Source organism: Capricornis sumatraensis, chromosome 14, assembly GCF_032405125.1.
Source record: "Capricornis sumatraensis isolate serow.1 chromosome 14, serow.2, whole genome shotgun sequence".
In the NCBI taxonomy this organism is placed as follows: Eukaryota; Metazoa; Chordata; class Mammalia; order Artiodactyla; family Bovidae; genus Capricornis; species Capricornis sumatraensis.
The window spans coordinates 77,993,772-78,015,573 of NC_091082.1; the positions used below are offsets into that span (position 1 = coordinate 77,993,772).

A 21,802-nucleotide genomic window follows, 5' to 3' on the forward strand; every position below is an offset into this window, starting at 1 on the left:
CCTTACAAGCAGCGCATTGGTTCACCATAAAATAGTCATTAGCAGTTTTAGCTTGGCAAACTGATATCTGAATAGGCAACAAAACTTTCAAAATAACAGAAAAAGGAGTGAAAGATTGCCAACCTCCAAACTATTAATAATGTCCCAGTACGGTTTGTCAAGGGGCTTCTCTGGTGGCTCAGAGGTTAAAGCATCTGCCTGCAATGCGGGACACCTGGGTTCGATCCCTGGGTTGGGAAGATCCCCTGGAGAAAGGAAATGGCAACCCACTCCAGTATTCTTGCCTGGAGAATCCCATGGACAGAGGAGCCTTGTGGGCTACAGTCCATGGGTCGCAGAGAGTCGGACACGACTGAGCGACTTCACTTCACTTCACGGTTTGTCAACCAAGGTCCGTCTAGTCAAAGCTATGGTTTTTCCTGCAGTCATGTATGGATGTGAGAGCTGGGCTAGAAAGCGAGCTGAGCACTGAAGAATTGATGCTTTTGAAGAAGGTGTTGGAGAAAACTCTTGAGAGTCCCTTGGATGGCAAGGAGATCCAACTAGTCCATCCTAAAGGAAATCAGTCCTGAATATTCATCAGAAGGACTGATGCTGAAGCTGAAACTCCAATACTCTGGCCACCTGATGCAAAGAACTGACTCATTTGAAAAGACCCTAATGCTGGGAGGGATTGAGGGCAGGAGGAGAAGGGGATGACAGAGGATGAGATGGTTGGATGGCATCACCGACTCGATGGACATGAGTTTAAGTAAAATCTGGGAGTTGGTGATGGACAGGGAGGCCTGGCGTGCTGCAGTCCACGGGGTCGCAAAGAGTCGGACAAAACTGAGCGACTGAACTGAACTGAACTGATGGTTTATATGGGGTCTTCCCAGAATCTGCCTGCAAATGCAGGAGACCCGGGTTCGATCCCTGGGTCAGGAAGATCCTCTGTAGAAGGGAATGGCAGTCCACTCCAGTATTCTTGCCTGGAGAATCCCATGGACAATGGAGCCTGGCAGGCTACAGTCCATGGGATCGCAAAGAGTGGGACATGACTGAACGACTATCACTACTACTACTACGGTTTATATGCATAAGGAATTTATACTTACAAGTTATTGCTTAATTGAGAATTAAAGGAAATCTCACCCTGAAAATGGACTCTGTCCAAAACTTGTGAGAGAAAGCCAATTGGATAAAACACATCTTCAGAATTTTGACTTTAAAGAAACAAAAGGCCTTCCACGAGAAATTTCTTTCTCTCTCTGATCCTTTGAAATGTAAATTTTTCTACCTGATTTTAGGCATTTTTATTGTGTTTTGAGAGCTTGATCTCTGCCATTCAGAATATATACATATGATATACATTTGGCAGCCAGTCAAACAGCCTGGGATTCTGAGCAGCTGTTTCGATTGGCTGTGCCAGCAAATTTGTCACAAATGGCCCCTGACCATAAGGGGCTTTGTCATCTCAACCTTTGTTGTGCCTGTCTATATAATGGGGTTGCAAAGAGTCAGACATGACTGAGTGACTGAACAAATACAATGAAGGTCTTTACTTAAACTATTTTGACAAGTAAACTTTCTGGCTCTTGTGAAGGCCGCATCTTTGTACTCTCTTGTGGGGACACATCCTGAATTTTATGGTTTGAGTTGCTAACACATGGCTCGTCAGTGGCCAGACAGGGATCCTTTAAATTGGAGAAACTTCTAAATTGGCAAGGTTTTACAGAACTCTCATTATAAACAGCTGTTTTACTAGTGTCTATGAAAAGACAAAATTAGAAGGTGGATACAAAATATATATATATAATAATGGCTAACCTTAAGAACCTCTACCTGCCAATGCAGGAGATGCAAGAGATGTGGGCTTGATCCCTGGGTCGGAAAGAACCCCTGGAGGAGGGAATTGCAACCCACTCCAGTATTCTTGCCTGGAGAATCCCATGTTCAGAGGAGCCTGGTGGACTACAGTCCATGGGGTCGCCAAGAGTTGGACGCGACTGAAGTGAGTGAGCACGCATGCATGCACAAACTAACAGACATCATCAGATCGAGAGGCTTTGTGATAGCTGAAAGAAAGTGCTACAGTGGAAGTCAGGGGATTATAATTCTAAATGTGTCACACAGTAGCTGCAAGAATTTATGCAACTTATTTAAATTACTTGGACTTTAGAAGTAATCCCCAGAAAATTCCTGTACTGAGGATATTGGACTTCTAACACTTAGTGTCCTCACATGCTATGCATGATTCTCTAATACATTAAGTAACTGAACTGGGAAATGAGAAGTAATTTACACCATTTTTAACACCCAAGGTATAAATACCACTCAGGTTATTCATGAATTACTTGAATTGAGATGTTCACCGAAGAGGTCATCTTTTTTTTTTTTTTTAAGATATGCTTATTTTGGAATTAGGCAAAGATAAGGGGGATAAAGAGGCTTCTCAGGTGGCTCAGTGGTAAAGAATCCACCTGTCAGTGCAGGAGACATGGTCTGACGTCTCAGTCGGGAAAATCCCGTGGAGAAGGAAACGGCAACCCACTCCAGTATTCTTGCCTGGGAAATCCCATGGACATTGGAGCCTGGCAGACTACAGTCCATGGGGTCACAGAAGAGTTGGAGGCAGCTTAGAGACTAACCAAAAGGGGGATAAAGGAGTATTAGGATGTTTTTCTTGTGATATTTGAAAAAAAAGAGCTGGAATGAAAGTCATTCCATGTTTAAACTTGTAACGTTGATAATTCCTGACTTATCTAGTCTTTTGCCATTCTATATTTTTGACTGACTTTGTAATCTTAGCACAAATTTTGTCATAGTTTTAAAAGGACAGTGAGGGAGTTCCCTGATGGCCCGTGGTTAGGATTCTGGGCTTTCACTGCCTTGGCTCGGGTTCATTCCCTGATGACGAACTGAGATCTTACAAGCCATATGGCATGGTCAAAAATTTAAATAAATAAATAAAATTAAAAAGACAATGAGATTTGCATATTCATGAAAACTAAGCTCTAAAAAACATAGAACCAGTCTCTGGAAACCCTTTTTAAATTACTCAGATCTTATAAATGAAATGTGAGTTCACAATAAGCTGCTTTGAAGTATTCAATCAAAAGCACGAAAAGGGCAAGAAAGGGCAAAGCAAGAATTAAACTTTGAAGTGTGACTGTAGCTCAACCATGCAAAAACAAGACTCTTCTTTATGTTTAGTTTAGAAGAGGGATCTGAGAGAAGGGAAGACAACATGCAATAGCAAAAGTAAAGAGGAGGACTGTGACAGACAGGGAGTGAGCAGGAGCGAGACTGAGCTCCAGAGTGATAATGCGGACTCTTGGTTGCATCAAAATGAAAGAAAAGGACTGATATTTTTCTCATTTAAAGAAAGATACTAAAAAAAAAAAAGAAAGAAAAGAAAGAAAAAATAAAATAAAGAAAGATATTATTCTATCTGTTTCTTACTAGAATAAAAAAAGATGACAGCTGGAATAAGAAATGCTTACTCCAGTATGGCAGGTCACCATATATAGGGAGGGCAAAAGCTCTTTTTACCTTTCAACTGGGGAACAGCTCCTGGATAAGGCAAAGACTTGCCTTTCCAGACCAAGAGAGTTTACTCCTATTTTTCAAAAGATTTAACATTAAACAAATCTTTGAGTAACAGTTAATGCATTTCTAGGTTAGAGGAGAAAAATAAGCATATTTTAAAAAATCAACCCACTGAAGAGGTATGTAATATTCAATATCCATTTCAAAGAGTAGATTGAAAGATAAAATACTGACTTCTCAACTGCCATCATTGGACTTACTGCCTCCATACCTCTTATTTATTTATTCATTTTCTTCCAGCTTTATTGAGATACCTTTGACATAACAGCGCTACGTTGAAGGGTGCAGCGTAATGAGCTACATACACAGTAAGCTCAGTGAACACCCGTCATCTCATAGACACAAATTAAAGAGAAAAACATTTTTTCTTACGATGAGAACTTTTAGGATTTGCTAAAAGACTAACGTATCTAACACACAATAGTGTTAATTAAATGTATCCTGTTGTGCCTTACATTCCTAGTACTCAGCTGGCTTACCACTGGCACTTTGTACATTCACTTCGGCCTTCCCCCACACCCACCTCCAGGCACAAATACAATCTCTTTTTATGAGTTTGTTTGTTTTTAAAGTACAATTGACCTCCAACACTATGTTGGTTCCTTTTACACACAGTGACATCTATACATTTCAAACTGATCACCATGATGTCTAGTTATGATATGCCACAAAACAAAGATATTACATAGTTACTGACTAAATTCCCCGCACTGTTCATCTCATACCCATGACTCATTTATTTTGCAATTAGAAGTTGTACCTCTTAATATCTCTAATTTATTTTTTTCTTCCCTCAAACCTCTTCCTTCTGGAAACTGCCTGTTTGTTCTCTGTATCTAGAACTGTTTCTGTTTTATTATGTCTGTTAATTTTTTTTAAGATTCCAATAAGTGAAATTATGCAGTCTTTCTTTCCCTGTGACTTGATGACTACCTTCAGTGTTATGTTTGGATTCCTTTCTCTTTTCTTAATAATTTCTTCTTTTTTATTTTACTTACTTTTTATTATCTGTTTTTCTTTCTCTTTTTTGGTGTGTGTCTATTACAGATTTTTGGTTTGTGGTTACGATGAGTTTTTATATATACCAATCTCTCAATGTGATTGTTGTATTTTGTGGATTTCTTAAGTTCAAATTCATTTTTACAACCCAGACTTATAACGCCACTCCCCCAATGTTTACTGTTTTTGACGTCATATTTTATATCTCTTTGTTTTGTGTATCCCTTAACTGTTGTGCATATAGATAATTTTATTACTTCTGTCTTCTAATCTTCCCTTATGCATGGTTGATGTACCATTGTTACTGCATACTTGCCTTTACCAATGAGCTTTTTCCTCTTGTAACTTTCATGTTCCTAGCTGTGGGCCTTTTCTTTTTCACTTAGAGAAGTCCCTTTAGCATTTTTTGTAAAGCTGGTTTGGTGGTTCTGAACTCTTTCAGCTTTCACTTGTCTGCAAAACTTTTGATCTATCAAATCTGAATGAAACACTTGCCAGGTAGAGTCTTCTTGGTTATAGGATTTTCCCTTTCATTCTTTTGAATATATCATGCCACTCCTTTCTGGCCTCCAGAAGTGTTAGTTTCTCAGTCATGTCTGATTCTTCGCAACCCCATGGATTGTAGCCTCCATGGACTGTAGGCTCCTCTGTCCACGGGATTCTCCAGGCAAGAATACTGGAGTGGGTAGCCATTCCCTTCTCAAGGGGATCTTCCCAAACAAGTGATCAAAAGTTTCTGGTAAAAAGTCAGCTGGTATCTTTAGGGGAATTCCCTTGTAGTATGCAACTTGTAGGTTTTTCCTTGCTGCTTTTAATATTTTATTTTTAATTTTTGTCATTATAATCACAGTGTGTTTTAGTGTGGTCCTATTTGGGTTGATCTTGTTTGAGACTCTCTGCTTCCTGGACCTGGCTATGTGTTTCCTTTCTCAAGTTAGAGAAGTTTTTAGCTATTATGTCTTCAAACATGATCTTTACTCCCTCTCTTCTCATTCTGGGACCCCTGTAATGTGAATGTTAGTACACGTGGCGTTGTCCCAGTGGTTAACTATCCTCATTTCTTTTTATTCGTTTATCTGGCCAGCGTCAGTGATTTCCACTCTGTCTTCTAGCTCACTAATTCATTCCTCCATATCATTTAATCTACCATTGATTCCTTCTAATGCATTTTCATCTCAGTTATTATATTCTTCATCTCTGTTTTTTTGTTACATTTTCTAGCTCTTTGTTAAAAACCTCGAATCTCTCTTTCTGTTCCTACAATCCTCTCCTGAGTTCTTTGGACATCTTTATGATCATTACCTTGAACTTTTCATCAGGTAGATTGCCCATCTCCACTTCACTTGGGTCTGTTGAGGTCTCATCTTGCTCCTTTGGAACATATTCCTCTGTTACCTCCTTTTGCCTAACTTTCTGTTTGTTTGTTTGTTTTTCTGTGTATTTGGTATATTGGATACATTTCCTAACTTTGGAAAATTGGCCTTTCATAGCTGCTGCTCAATCCCTTCAGGTTACCAGAGCTACGTGCTCTAGGGGTGCCCCCTATGTGGACTGTGTGCGTCCTTCTGTTGTGGGAAGTTGAGTACTGGGGAAGCTATGGTAAGGTGTGGCTGGCCCCTGGTCTGGTTGGCTGCCAGGCCCTGCCTTGTGTAGAGGCTACTAGGTGTTAGTGAGCAGGACCAGGCCATGAGGTGCTTGCTGCAGAGTCCTGGGGGGTCTCAGGGCTAGCGTTGGCCCACTGGTCAGTGAAGCCAGGTTCTGGGATTGCCGCTGGTGGGGCTGGGGTTCCCCAATCTAGTGTCAGCCTGCTGGTGGGTGGGGCTGCTTCCACCCACCCACATGGCTGCTTGTGAGTTCCAGGCTGTCCCAATGCTGGTGCTGACCTACTGGTGAGTGGGACTAAATATTGGAGTGGCTGACTGAGGCGTCCCAAGATGTCTTTGAACTGGTGTCAGCCTGCCAGTGCATGGGCTGGATCCTGACATGGAAGGTTATGGGGCTGCAGGGGTCCCGGGTCTGGTGTCTGCCTGCAGGTGAGTGAAGTCAGTTCCTGGGTCTAGAGCTGGCCCACTGCTAAGTGGAGCTGTGTCCTGGGATCTCTGGCTGCAGGGCCCTGGGGGTCTCATGGTTGGTAAGATGGTTTATCAATGGACAGGGCTGGGCTTCAGCCCAGGTGATTATGAAGCTGGTGCTTGCCCACCGGTGGATGAAGCTGGTGTTGGTGTCCTGGTGGGCAGGGCTGGGTCCCAGGGTAACTGTGGGTTCAAGGGGTCTTAAGACAGCAGGCCTTCTGGTGGGTGGGGCTGTGTCTCCCCCGAGCTGGTTCTCAGAGCTGAGGTGTCCTGGTACTGGGGCTGACAGGCTGGTAGGCAAGACCAGGTCCTGGTGCTAATAAACTTGAAGGAGGATTCCAAACTGGCACTTACCAGTACCAGTGTCCACCAGGTAGAAGCAGCTCTCCAAAATCTGCTGCTGCAGTTCCTGTGCCCCCAAAATGAGCTCCAGTTGCCTCCTGCCTCTCTGGGAGGCTCTCCAAGGTCAGCAGAAATGTCTGACCCAGGCTCCCTTCTAACTACTGCTTCTGTCCTGGGTCCTGGAGTGTATGAGATTTTGTGTGCTCTCTTTGTGAAGTCTCTATTACCCACAGCCCCCCTCGGTTTCCAGAAAGTAAGCCCCCCTGGCCTTCAAAACCAGTTTGGGAGCTTGTCTTCTTGGTGGAGGAGCCCTGGGCCTGGGGAGCTTGATGTGGGGCTCAGACCCCTTATGCCTTGAGAAGAACCTCTGCAGTTGTAATCCTCTCTCGTGCACGAGTTGCCCACCTGGGTGTACGGGTCTTGACTATACCACGTCTCCGCCCTTCCTACCTGTCTCATTGCGCTCCTTCTTTATATCTTTAGTTGTAGATCTTTTCTGCTAGTCTTCTGGTCTTTCTCCTCAACTTTCTGGTCTTTCTCTTACAACTGTTTACCTGCTCTGTAAACAGTTGTAATCTGTGTGCCTGGGAGAGGTGGTGAGCTCAGGGTCTTCCTGTTCTGCCATCCCGCCCTCTTTCTCTGTTCACTTATTTTAAAAGTATGTGAGAGCATATGGATATTGCAAACCTTGCTTCAGGACACAAAGAAGATGCAAAACCAAAAAAAGTAGTTTGCCATCAAAAGGTTTACAGTTTCTGGAGGTGAAAAACATAAAGTAACCCTAGTAAAAAGGATTCATGGGTTACACGTCATCAGACTGGTGTTCATAGCATTGCATTTTTCCTTTATTATAGTACTATTCATATTGCTTTGCAATTTGTTCACTTGTCAATCTTCTTTACACTGAGAGCTGAAGGCAAGAACTGTACCATGTTTGTCCCTAGCCTACAGACCTAAGACTAGTGGGCAACCTGTAGGAAGAGCTCAGTAACTATTTGTATAACAAATGAAAGAAACTGATCAATACATGAAGGAAATGACTACACAGTTTAGAGGGCAAGGATCATGTCTGGCTGGGGTGGCTGTGTAGGCTAAAGTCATGTACGTTGGCTCTTAAAGGATTTAAAGGTGAGAAGATGTCCAACAAAGGGATTGTGAGCAGATGGCAGTAGGAAACGGGCAAAAGAGATAGAGTTAAAAGAGAACTCAGAAATCTAGTTTTAATACAACCTCCCACTAAATGTACGAGTTTCATGTGATATCATGGTGATAAGTGGCTGAATATCTCATAAAGGGTCCTGTGCTGCTTCTTAGATGGTCTAACTTGATTGGGGACCCTCTACCCCCACTCCTCCATAAATGAATTCATTTCAAAATATTGAAGATTATGTAAAAATCACTTTGATTTTTAGGAAGTTGTTTCTCTGGCAGGTACTTTTTCCAGTGTTTGCTGCTTATAAAATTTAACAAAATTAAATACTCAGGTTTTGGTATGAATCACAATACCTTGTAAACTATATTTAAGATTAAAAAAAATTGTAGTAAAGTACACATAACAAAATTTACCATCTTAATAATCTTTACGGGTATAGTTTATTGGCATTAAGTACATTTGCATTATTGTGCTACCATCACCATTAGGTACAAGACTCTCTTTACTCCTGAGATTTTCAAAACTTATTACTGCATGCAAAAATGTCAGATACATTTTAAATGAAGCTATTTACATTTTAAACATGTGACAAAATTCAGCCTGGAACTTAAAATCAAGTTATTAGCTAAACTTTGGGGCTTGGTGTTTAATGATGATTGTACAAACCATGGGCTTCCCAAGTCAGAATCTAAGATCAACATAAAAACCGTGATCATTCTTCTCTTAAAGAGAGAGAGAATTCAAAATGCAAAGTTCAGTTTTGCAAACCCAGAAAAGACAGGACTTTTGACAGGATGAGAAACTAGATACTCTTCTGTCACTGGATAAATCCTGTGAGAAGTCAAAGAGGTGGTAAAGAATCAGACTGGGGCCTGTTCCATGCCATCACAGTAGCGCGTGTTTCTTATCTGTGGGAGCCACCCTCGCCAGAAGAAACGGTTTCAGTTCATGCGGTGGTTGCTCTTAACGGGCAAAGAGGCAGCAGTGTTCCCAATCTTCTGCTAAGAGTTCATTAACTGAAAAGCAGTGCAAGGTAGAATCTGAACCCAGGGTTTCAGGACCTAAGCCCAGTTTTACTTCTGAGAGAAACTCTTCTCTAAAATTATAATCTTCTCTATCTTGATACTTCTCCAGTGGCTTCTGCAGTTGAGACTTGTCAGGACACTTATTTTTCTCAAACACTGCCCTCTGCAGGTGGTTTTGTTCGGAGGCTATTTCGGGAGCAGCAGCTGAAGCTTGGGAAACAGTTTCAATGCGTTCTGTGTTGTCACTTCCCTAACTTCTTCCACTGAGACCCCTTTCACCTGGGCAATATATTCTGCTGAAATGGAAATGTTCCGGGGCTCATTCCGTACCTGAAACAGAACAAAGAGACACTGAATCAAACGTGACGCTTGACAGAAGCAATCCTTGGAGACTGTGGATAAAAGATGAAAACGAGTAGGTTAAAACAACTGATGGGTTCTTGCCTTTTTTTTTTTTTAAGGGGGTGGGGAGAAGGCCCTGAACTTCAGCCTGAAAGCTAAGGCTACAACACTGATTTTAAGTCTATGCTGCTCTTGAAACATAGGGCTCACAATACCCTAGGGCAGGGAATTAACAACTGAGGTCCCAGAACCTCGCACATGAAGCAGTCTGCACAGTGGACACTTGGTGACCTGACCGAAGCACTAACTGTCCCATGGTCTGCTCCTCAAGCAAGTGCTTGTAAAGACTGTGCTCTGCTGCGTGGCCACCACACCCCACAGGCTGCAGTACAGTTTGATTCAAGTAATGCCATCGTGTGTCTGAAGACTAAACAGGTTATGCACCCGTATTTCACTGATTCTAAGATGCATTTCTCCCCTATCTTAACGTCTCTGAAACTGATAAATATTTTACTGACATCCAATGCCATGTGAAGGTATAACTGGTAGTGTTTTCTCCCTTAAGGGTCACAAAATAGCGGTCCGTCTTCAATCACTGGCATTTAGATATGATGAAATATATTATTGTTGTTATTATTTACTCAGGATGATAATGTTCAGAGGAATATGACAACTGTTAAGAGTAAAAAAAACAAAAAACCTTGATAATGTAGGCTACTAAAAAAACAATGAAAAATGTGCACCCAGATTTAGGTTCAAGGATATTCTTTATATTGTGAACAACATGGTTTGAACTGTGTGGGTCCACTTAAACACAGATTTTTTTCAATAAAAATTACAGTACCGCACAATCCAAACTTGGGTTGAATCTGTGAATGCAGAACCATGTGAAAGAGGGCTGGATCCAGTGTGTAAAACTGAAGACATCGAGGGCAGATAGATGCGGACTTTCCACGGTACGGCGCAGGGCTGGAGAAGGTGTCAGTACCCCTAACCACTTCGCTATTCAAGAGTTAACTGTACCATGTTGGAAACAAACAACCTACATGGCAATATCCGGTTAAATATACTCACATGCTAAAATTTATATAGTTATTAACCAGGATGAGGAAAAGTGTTTATTTATTGATGAACACATATGTTCACCACATAAAAGCAAGTTATGAGATAAGAAGGACATAAGAACCTGCATTTATTTAGTGCTTATCGTAGGCAAGGTTTTGTTCTAAGTTTTTTATGGAATTTCTCATTTAATCCTCAAAATAACTCTAGGAGATAGGTACTATTATTATTACCATCCTTTTTTACAGATAAGAAGGGATCCTAAACAGCTAGTAAACAGCCCAATTGAGGTTTCAACCTGAGCAATCTGACATCAGAGTATATACTTTTAACCAGTATACTAGAGTGGTAACCTTTCAGTGGTAGATGGTTCTATTTTCTTATTATTTTCTGTGTTTTCTATTAGTCTAAGATAAACACATCTTATTCAACAAAAAACATATTCACTTAAAAAATTCATTTATTCAATAAATATTTTTGAGTACCTACTGTGTCTTCCCTTCAGGTAAATATAATTTATAATGGTAGCAATATTTATTTATTTAGGCTGTGCTGCAAGACTTGTGGGATCTTAATTCCTAGATTAGGAATTGAACCTGGGCCATGGCAGTGAAAGCACCAAGTGCTAACCACTGGACCACCAGGGAATTCTTAGCAATATTGAAAATATGATTCTTTATGGCCTATAATAACAAAATGTAGAGCAAAAATTTCATAAATAAATCCATGACTATATCAATACATACATGTACTGAAAGACACTGAGGCTAATTTTAGCATGCTAATTAAAAACAGAAAAATGAACATTTATTGAGTATTTACTATATATCAGACACACTAAGCACTTTCATATACATTACTTCATTTAATCCCCACTGTAATACTTCATAGCATTTTACTATTATTTTACCCACATTTTATAAATGAGAAATAGTTCCAGAGAGATTAAGAGACTTGACCAAAGTCACACAGCTAGTGGGTACCATCACACAACAGATCTGAATCCAGGTCTTTCCGACTCTAGACACTGGGGTATTTTTTTTTTTAAACGTTTTTTTTATATTGGAGTACAGTTGATTAACAATGTTGTGGCAGTTTCAGGTGTAGACACTAAGCTTTTCTACTATACTGGTCTGGATTTCAGTATTACATAAACTAGGTTGTGACCCATAGCAAATAATATTCTTTGGAGCACTACTGCCATATTTGGAAAAGACCTGATGAAATTTAAGTCAATATAACCTTTCAACCTAGCACTACAGTAAGATTCCATTATATTTACTCTGTAAGGAGAAACACAGCTAAATTGAAAATATTTCAAATGAAAGATACACTAAATAATGTAGAAATAGGAAAATCATTTACCTGTTTTTCTGGTCCCAGTGCAGGGGAATCTGTTTCTAAGCAAATTGAAGTTAAAGGCAACTGTTTCACAAGTTTCTGCTTCTTAGAGAAAAGAGAAAGCTAGTAAGTTTAAAACATGAGAAGTAAAGATTAAATAAGGAGCATTAAACCTACCTGGCAATGCATTCTATTTGGCAGGAATTTAAAATTCATGCCTGAACATTCAACTAATAAATGTCCACTATGTTCTCATCATTCTACACTAACAGATTTAAAAAGACACATTTTTGGGAATTCTCTTGTGGTCCAGTTGTTAGAACTCTGTGCTTCCACTGCAGGGGGCCCAGGTTTGATTTCTGGATGGAGAACTAAGATCTTATAAGCACTGCAGTGTGGCCAAACAAAAAAAACATTCTTTGCCAAAAATTATCTGAAGCCTCTAGGAACTCAAGAGAGTAGCAACCAAGAGCAGAAAATGAGGTACATCCAGCAAGAAACCAAATATCTGGTATCACATGCTCACTGAAAGATCCATGGAGAGATTTCTATTGTTTCTCCACCACTACCATACTCAGGGTTTCTTCCTGCTGTTCACTTTAGGTCAGTCAAGGTTTTATATTTATAAATCCAAGTTCATGTGCATATTTTGAATTTTAGATTAGGAAATAGATGGTTTGATATTCTGTTTATGATTTTGCCTGGATTATAAGGACTTCAATTAACTCAATGAGTTTTACACCAAGAGCAATTCTCTTGTTGCCACTGCACTTTTTAAGATAAAAAACGGAAAGGAGATACATGATGCAGAGTGGAACAATGATGAAATAAATTATTTTAAGAGTAAAATTTCAGGGCTCCCTTGGTGGCTCAGTGGTAAAGAACCACCTGCCAATGCAGAAGACACGGTTTGATCCCTGGTCCGGTAGGATCCCACACGCGAGGGGCAACTCAGCCCGATCACCACAGCTAGGAGCCTGCACTCCAGGGCCTGGGAACTGCAACCACTGAGCCCGCACACCCTCAAGCCTGTGCTCCCCAACAAGACAAGGCACCGCGAGGGGAAGCCCACAGGCTGCAGCAAAGAGAAGTGCCTCGCCCACAACGAGAGGAAAGCCAACACAGCAACGAACACCTGGCACAGCCAAAAAAGAAAGAGTAAAACTGCAAAAGCACAGGAATATGTATGCTCGTGCACTGCTGGCAGACAAAAATTAAACTGGTATAAATTCCTCAAAGGAAATGTGACAATTTAACCACATATCTAAAAATACATACCCTTTTTCTTAATGGTTCCATTTATACACAGTAACTGCAAAAGTTATGTGAACAACTGTGGATGTGCAAAGCTAGTCACTGAAGTGCTGTCTGTTAACAGTGAAAACTAGAAACAATGTAACCTTTACTTAAGGTAATGCTTAACTAAATTAGGTACATCCATATTGTGAAATATTATGTAATTATTTTAAAGAAGAAATAGGTCTATGTTTATAGATACAAAAAATATCCATGAAGCTAACTCAAAACAAAAAGAATATGATATCTTCGTATTTTATATGAATCAGATGTTAACAATGATTGTCTCAGTGGTAGGACGAGTTGGGTTGACCGGAAATTTGTCTTTTTCTGAAGTGTCTCTATTTTCTATAATGCACAAATATTATCTTTAAACTTAGAAAAAATAATAGCATTTTAGTTTAGAAACGGAAATGATAGCACTGCTAAAAAGTACTACTGAATAAGAAATTTCTCCATGAATGGTAAAAGTAGGAAAAATAAAAGTAATCTTGGATCAACTACAATAAAAATTAAAAAACAAAACTAAAATGCTAAATTGGTAAATAAAAAGATAAATTTGGACTATTGCCTCCCCTGAGTCTTAAAAGGCTGGTTCAAGAGTTAATGATAAGGAAATGTGAAGATATAGAAGTAATGAATAGCTGTTGGGTTGGAAAACTGGTTAACAACTTAGAGTACAAATCAATCATATAGGAGAGTTACCAAATTTCCAGTTCCCTGAAAGATACACACAGAGGTCTGACACACATTCCTAAGTTGTTTTTATAGGAAGCGGACCGTCACCAGATGAAACTGCTGACCTCAAGCATGTAGATCTCAGGCCATTTGAAACCAGAAGATTGACTGATGATGCTTAAAACTGTATCTTGATGTCAACCAATTCAAGCACTGGGTACAAGCTGATCACATGCCCTGCAGCCTCCTCCCTCACACGGCCTTTAAAAACACTTTTCTGAAAGCTATCGGGGAGTCAGGTCTTTTGAGCATGAGCTGCCCAGTTTTCTTGTGTGTGGATCCAATTTAACTATTTTTTTTTCTTTGGTGATTAGTGCTTTTGGTGTCATGGCAAAGAAAACCACTGCCTAATCTATGGTCACCAAGATTTGGATCTGTTTTCTTCTAAAAGTTTTGTAATTTCAGCTCTTACATTTAGGTCTCTGATCCATTTATGAGTTACTCTTGATGTAAGTATGAGGTAGGGACCTAAGATTAATTTTTGTAATGAAACCAGAACAGTACATAACAGTACAGTACCGTAAAAACTACTGAACAGGAAAAGTTCACAGCAGTAAAGTGAAAGTTCCTATTTTAAAGTGTTATGTCACAAAGCGTAGAACCAAGTTTAATGAAAGATTTTACCTGCCCACTTCTTACGATAGAAGGAGGAATTGAGAAGAAGTATCCGGCTTTTACCCCTTCCATGGCTACAGATGGCCGACCGTCAAACGCATGCAGCAACACTTTGTCAGCACCTCTCAAAAATTAAATCAGAGTTCATTTTATTTCCTTAATGAAAGGTTTTCCCACTAATCAAATTGAACAACACAGATTTTAAGTAAATGTTGGTCACTAGAAGGTTCTGTGGTTTCTAAAGGATAGATAAACGTACAGTGTTCAACCAGTAGAATAAAAATAAATTCTTATTCTGCAGAATAAGTTATATAAAATTGAAACAAATTTTAAACAATTATTTAAACTTCCCATTCCAAACCTTCTTGAAGTTTGTGAACTATCAAATTATTGTTCCTAATAGGTCTTTAAATGGTTAAACTGTCCTTAAGAAGGAGGCTAGTAGAAATGAGGAATTGAATGATTAACAAATTCAACAGTACACACACACATACATATGTACTGCTCTTACTTGATCCAATTAAAAAAAAACTTATTTTACTTGATCTAATTTTTCATTCGCTTTATCCTCGTCTGACAAACATTACAATCACACTGAAAACCTTATAAATAGTAGGCTGACTTGCAAAACCATCTTAATTGATTTCCATCACTACCCTGGCCTGTTCCCTTCTCTTTAAGAAAACAAATAAAGATGTCTTTTTCTATGAGAACATGGACTAGAATTGTCAAACTTAAACATTAGGCACGTTTTTCTCAGGAACCTACATACCTTGCTCATTTAACAGGCTGATGGTAGGTCTTCCGGCTGAGCGTGAGTGAACATTTCTGTTGAACAACAAAAAAACCTCCTTTTAAGTATTTACTATGAACATATTATTTTTGATCTATTAAAGTAGTTAAGAGAAAAAGAAAAGTAGAGCTCCATTTCAGGAGAATCATTATTTATCAATAATGTGCTTTAAAACTATTAATATAGAAAGATGATAATTAACCTACAAAGGCAAATTTAGTCTTTTGGCTAATTGGACCTGTCTGATTAGGACTTGTCTTTGCTCTTCCTTCTGTTCATCAGTGCCAGCAAATCTGGGGGAGAAATCCAGTCCAACCTATAACAGAAAAATAAAACAGAATCACGTTTATGGTTTAATGAACCCCAAAAGGCAGATGATGGAGCAGTACTGTCCAAGAGAAATATAACGCGAGTCATACACTCAAGCCACATACACAGCTTTACAGCTTCCAGTAGCCACGTTAAAGACACTAACAAGAAACAGGTGAAATTAACTCTAATAATATACTCTAAGTCACAATTCCTAAACCATTATCAATGTATTACAGTCATTCATATTATTATCTTAACACATAACCTATGTAAAATTACTGAGTTATTTTACATTTCTTCTTTGAGGTACTGAGACTTTGAAATCATCTGTGCATTTTATCCTGATAGCACACATCAGTTTGGGCCCGTCACAATTCAAGTGCTCAACAGCTGCATGTGGTCACCACACTGGACAGTAATGATTATAAAGGACTGCTTCCCTTGATACTATTTTGGCATGCACTGCTATAAGCTATATTCTGAATGTGTTATTCTTATCTTTTATTTTTACAAGTGGAATTACCAAGTGGTAAAATGTCTCACAACTTTAAATTATTTAATAAGTTTTTTATTATAAACTCTAACCTATTAATATTTAAAGTATGCTTGTACATACTATTTGAAGTAACCAGAGAGATGGCCTTACTTAAGCAAAAGGAAAAAAAGCAAAGCATATTGAAATGTTAATAAAGCATCTATTAACAAGGCCATGGGGAGGTGTTCTATTGTTTTATCCCTAAGCGCTTTTGCTTACTGAGGAAGTACTGACAAGTTGTTATTCAGCTGAGCAGGGTGAACATAATTATCTAAGTTTGTTCTAATCACCAACACTGAGTTAGGGACTGCCTTCATGTATCACATGGAGGTCTGAATTAGAAATCACTTGATCAGCTGGTGGATATTTACCTCTCCAATTGCCAATAACTGATCCTTATAATTCTCGATAATGGGCAAAGCTACATCCAAATCCTGGGATGAAAAAAAAAAGTAAATTCATTCAAATAGGAGAGAGGAATGTCATAGGTTTGGTGTCAACACCTATTATATGCCAGGCACTTTGCTACGCTGGGTCCTTTACATACAAATTCTTTACCCAGTTGAGGAGCTAGGAATGGTAATCCTTCTATAATGGTGAGTAATTATAGCTGGCAATTTGAGCAGAAATGTCCCATACCCAATTAGTTATAAGAACATTACTTCTTATGAAGATTCCCACTTCAACACTTCCTTCTGTTTAGGAGGCATTTCCTGGTATTTAGGAGGAGTGATCTGGATTTCCTGGAATAGCTGAGCAAGAAAAAACAAAGCCACTCACCTTGGGGAGTCTGGGAGTACGTAGCTATATTCTCCTCTTAGAGTACGAATGAATGACTTGTGAATTTTAACAGTGATAATCCCAAACATCTTTTGCACTATTTTCACTGATTTAATTTTTATAGTTCTGCATACCCCATTTTTGTCCTAAAGTTTCAACAATATAAATACTAAATATCATGTATATGGCTATTTGTCAACTACTGAAGTAACTGTATAGTTAATTCCATAGTTTCCATATCACTATTTCCACTTAAAGAGAATTTTCCCTGTAAGGGTTTCCTTGTAAGAGAAAAACAAATATATGGAAAACTTGGTTCTAGATATTTTAAATTACTTTGAGGATTTCAGAGTATGTAAATTCAAAGTATTTCTAGTGAGAATAATCAGAAAAAGGAGAATTAAGAAAAGGGAGGTAAAACAGATGGTCGAGGAACAGGAGAAGACGTTATAATTATGCCTCAAGAGAGAGAAAAGAAGATGAGGGAGGATAAATCAAGGCCTTACAATTCCAGAAGACTCAATGGAGCAGAATTAACGTTGTCAAGAGGAGCTAAGAGTACGTAACCCTAGTTATCAGAGAAGGTGTCTGACAATAGCTGAGTAGGTCAGTGTCAAGAAAAGATCTTCTGTATCAAATGTTCAAACTAATCTGTGTGTCTGGGACCTCAAAGGGACTGGAGAAGTTGGAGAGATTACCCAGGAAATGTAGCACACTTAGAAACCTTAAGACAAAGAAATTACACATTTTGATGAAGACCAGATATAGGGAAAAAAATCTTCTTGGGTATATGTATTATCTATAAAAACAAGGAAAACAAACTTACAATGAGATTATTTCAATTCCTTGTGAAATAATTTGGAAGTTTCTGGCAAGTCAAGGATAGTAAATTGTTAATAGAAATACTACTTCATACCATTAATATGTATAAATATATGTGGTCTTCATCATTTTAATAGATGTAAAAATATTTCAAAGGACATTCATAGGTCTCTTTCTGACTTTAGCGCTATTCCTACTTCCTCCATAAGGTCTCAAGTTCCTTAATAGCTAGTGGTTCTATTGTGGGGTTTTAAAATATTCTATGCCTTTATACTCTATGACTGGGAATACTGCAAATAATGATTCACCATTTACAAACGAGGCAACTGAGACCTGGCAAGGTTAAGTGCCACAGATCGCAGAAGGCAGCAGGCCAAGTCTCTGACTTCAAAGCTCATGATGTTTCCACTATGCTGTTCAAAGAAGGAGGGAGAGAGAAGGAAAGGAAGGGCAAAGGGGAGGGAGGAGAGATTTATTCTGACTGACTTAAAATAATTAGAATTTTTTTTTAATTAAAGAAAATATTTAGCCTTTAGAACCTTTAGGGGTCAGGCCTGTAACAGAAATGAGTGAAGTGGGTTAAGTAGGGACAGGAGCCAATGTATGGCTCAGTGGGTGAAGAATCTGCCCAAAATGCAGGAGATGCAGAAGATGTGGGTCCAGTCCCTGGGTGGGGAAGATCCCCTGGAGGAAGGCATGGCAACCCACTCCAGGATTCTTGCTTGGAGAATCCCATGGACAGAGGAGCCTGGTGGGCTACAGTCCATAAGGTCACAAAGAGTCGGACACGACTGAAATGACTTAGCACTCATGCACATATACCTTATAACCCACATTTTCTATAAAGTTATATTTAACATTGTAGCATCATATTTAACACTGTATAAGTTAACTATTTATTTTTGAACTGCTAGGCTGTTTCCTCTTTTTCTCTATTACAAATAATGCTGTAATAAACCTCTTTGTGAAAGAAGATAGAATTTCTTTCTTTTGGATTATTGCTTTAGAATAAAAATCAGAAAGAGGAGGATTACTGAGTCTAAGGGTAATACCATTTTTTATGGCTCCTGTTTTATAAGACTATTACCTTTAATGTGACACTTCTTTGGTCTTCTGGTGAAACTCCTTGAACTGGGTGAACACCCAAGCATGGCAGGACAAACCCATTATACCTAAAAATGTAGAATGAATTAAGAAAGCAGGATTATTAGACTAGGAGACAATGTTACTCTGAAGAACAAGTAGGAAAGAATTTTTTTAAGGCTGTTAATGTAATTTTTTCCCATCTCATTCTCTTTAAAAATGGATGATCTTTGATATTATAAACATGATACCATATATGCATCCTTATTAGCAATTCTATTTCTTTATGAGAAGTAGCACCTTTCTGAAAGCTGGATAATCTTTTCAAATTCTCCTGAATGTTCAGCGACCACGACAAGAGCCATAATATTGGCCTGAAACAAACACGAATAGAATTCAGTTATAGTCTCAAACAATATCCATCCAATACAACTAAATAACAATTTAAAGTCTTCTGTGCTTTCAGTTATCCTTGCTCCCTCACACTCCATCAATATCATCATAATGGCCATCACTAATTAGCTACATATGTTTTGGACATATGTTCAGTGAGTATAAATATTACCCCATTTAATCTGCACACCCTTCTGACATAGGCATTGCTGTAATCCATTGTTTGGATCAAGAGACATTTGGATGGAGTCAAATAACCTGCCCAAGATCATTAGGCCTGTGTTACTCCAAATACCACACTCCTAATTAAACTGCGATCGTGAAACATGGCTACATATAAAAATGGCAACCATTTCTATAAGTTTGAAGGAAGATCACAAAACGCTAGTTGTAATGAATTTCATAAATGCTTCCCAAAATTAACAATTTCCCTCCAAACAAACCAAAATGTTTCAGAACACTTTTATAGTTTTTCCAAGATCTTCAGAATAATGCTAATTTAAGAGCTGACAGATGCACCGACCTGTTCTATATAGCTGGCACGCCTGGTGTCTGTGGGCATGTGTTTTGGATTCAGACTATCTTGTCTGTATCACTTTACTAGTGATGCATCTTTGGACAAATTAATCTAGGCCTTAGCTTCCTCATCTATAAAACAGGTAACGGCTACCTATAGAATAGTAGCTTCCTTAGAAGGTTGTTGAGAAACATTAAATGAGATAATGTACAGAATGGGTTTAAGTTCAGTGCCTGGCACATAGCAAACAACAGATGCTGCTTATTGTTAATGTATTTTTTACTGAAGCAACATCAACATATTATACCGACATTTCAAGCTATCTTAGATCAAAATTAGTAGGAAGATAAAAACAACCAAAAAAGAGCAAGTATAGCTATTGGCTTACTTTCTTGGCTTTCTCCAGCACATCATCCAGATCCTAAAATAAACATAAGTAATCATGATCATTTTAGATGGATGAGTAACTATCCTTTGCTTGTGTATACCAACGCAGTTGAGGCACCATAAAGACTGACAATGATGGCAAGGAACAGGGCGGTGAGAAGGGCCTAGCTGACGCACCTTACATTTACTCTCTCCGTAAATTCTGGCTTATGTTCCCACTCTACTGGAACAGAAACTGTTATTGTCAAATATAAAAGACAGTTCTCTGTCCCACTCTACCCTTCAGCAGCATTAGAAACTCCTCACTTGTCTACTCTTTCCTTCCCCAAATATTTTCCACTCTTGGCTTTTGCAAATACTTCTCTCTAGCTGTCCGCTACTTATCAATTCTCCTTGACTGGCTCTTTCTCCTCTGATTTCAGGACCATAGGCTTTTCTTCGCGTACTTCCTGTTAAGTGATCTCATTACTATACTCATTATGCCAGTGAGTCCCCAATTTTTATCTCCAGCCTGTAATTCTCTTCTGAACCCAAGATTCACATTTTAAAATGACCATATGACATTTCCACTTGGATGGACATCAGGTTTCAACATGTGCCAAGCATAACTATTTTCTCCCCAACAAATCTGTTCCTTCTGCCTGCCTTCTCCAATCTGTTTTCCCTCATCTCAGTAAACAGCACCACCATCTCTCTCCAGCATCCTCAAGTTCTTCCTCTCCCTCTCTGCACATCCAGGTCCTCTTAGTATGTACTTTAGAATCGATCTCCAAAATATAACTTGAATCCATCTGCTTCTCTCGCTTGCAACTCCCCTGTAACCTCTGTCATCTTTAGTCTCAATACTGCAAAAGCCTCCAAACCGGTTTTCTAACTTCTAACCCTTGCTTTCCTCTATCCATTTACCACACATCAGCAGAAAGGTTTTTAAATGGATTATCAGATCATGTCTCTCTCCTTCAACCACCCACCCACCCACCAAACCGTTTTGCAGGATCCCCATTGTGATTCTAATGAAATGCGAATTCGTGCCTCACCTATCCTATGCAAGCTTCTTCAGTCCGATTTTATGCTTCTCTCTTTCTAGCTCATAGGACGCCACCCAGCCTTTCGATAGCTTGAATGTGCCAAATTCTGTCCTGTCGGGGGGCCTGCAACCCGCCTGCTTTCCTCACCACCATGCACCCACCGCTTTGTTCTTCTTCCGCATTTAAGCGTCACCTCTTGAGAGGTTTACCCGCCAAACAGAACCGCCTCTTTCTCTAATACTAGCCTCTGGTTTCCAATGTAGCAGGTAAAACACGTTGACATTACGCGTGGAACTTCGCCCCCGGGAGGATAACTCGAAGGGTAAGGACGGGGGCTGCCCCGCTCCCACGGGCCCGACCTCGCCCTCACGTACGTGGTCAAAGTCCGGGGCGGAGAGGTGGCAGTGACAGTCCACCAGCCCTACGCCCACCGCCCGCATCGTGGCAGCCACCGAAACCCCTGGACTCGCCGGCGGAACCACAGCCGGAACCCGAGTGCCGCGGTGGGCTGAGTTTCCGGCCGGACGAGTGCTCCTTCCTCCCGGGAAACCCGCCCTTCCGCCCTCAGAATTCCCG

General features: G+C 39.6%; 1 protein-coding gene across 5 annotated transcripts; it reads right to left on the reverse strand.

The window, feature by feature from the left end:
- Positions 1-8,597: 8,597 nt before the first annotated feature.
- TATDN3 (TatD DNase domain containing 3) lies at positions 8,598-21,696 on the reverse strand. Of its 5 annotated transcripts, none has more exons than XM_068986050.1 (11): positions 21,601-21,696; positions 20,200-20,232; positions 19,202-19,275; positions 18,906-18,990; positions 16,588-16,650; positions 15,576-15,685; positions 15,349-15,404; positions 14,586-14,698; positions 14,123-14,125; positions 11,952-12,050; positions 8,598-9,512 (listed from the first exon to the last, which is right to left on the reverse strand). In XM_068986050.1, the coding sequence occupies exons 1-11, from the start codon at positions 21,664-21,666 to the stop codon at positions 9,369-9,371; spliced, it is 846 nt and encodes a 281-aa protein (XP_068842151.1). In that variant the 5' UTR covers positions 21,667-21,696; the 3' UTR covers positions 8,598-9,368. The 5 variants fall into 5 exon arrangements, with proteins under 5 accessions (XP_068842151.1, XP_068842150.1, XP_068842149.1 ...); XM_068986052.1 differs by having other exon boundaries at positions 9,458-9,478; XM_068986049.1 differs by lacking the exon at positions 14,123-14,125 and having other exon boundaries at positions 11,952-12,029.
- Positions 21,697-21,802: the final 106 nt, after the last annotated feature.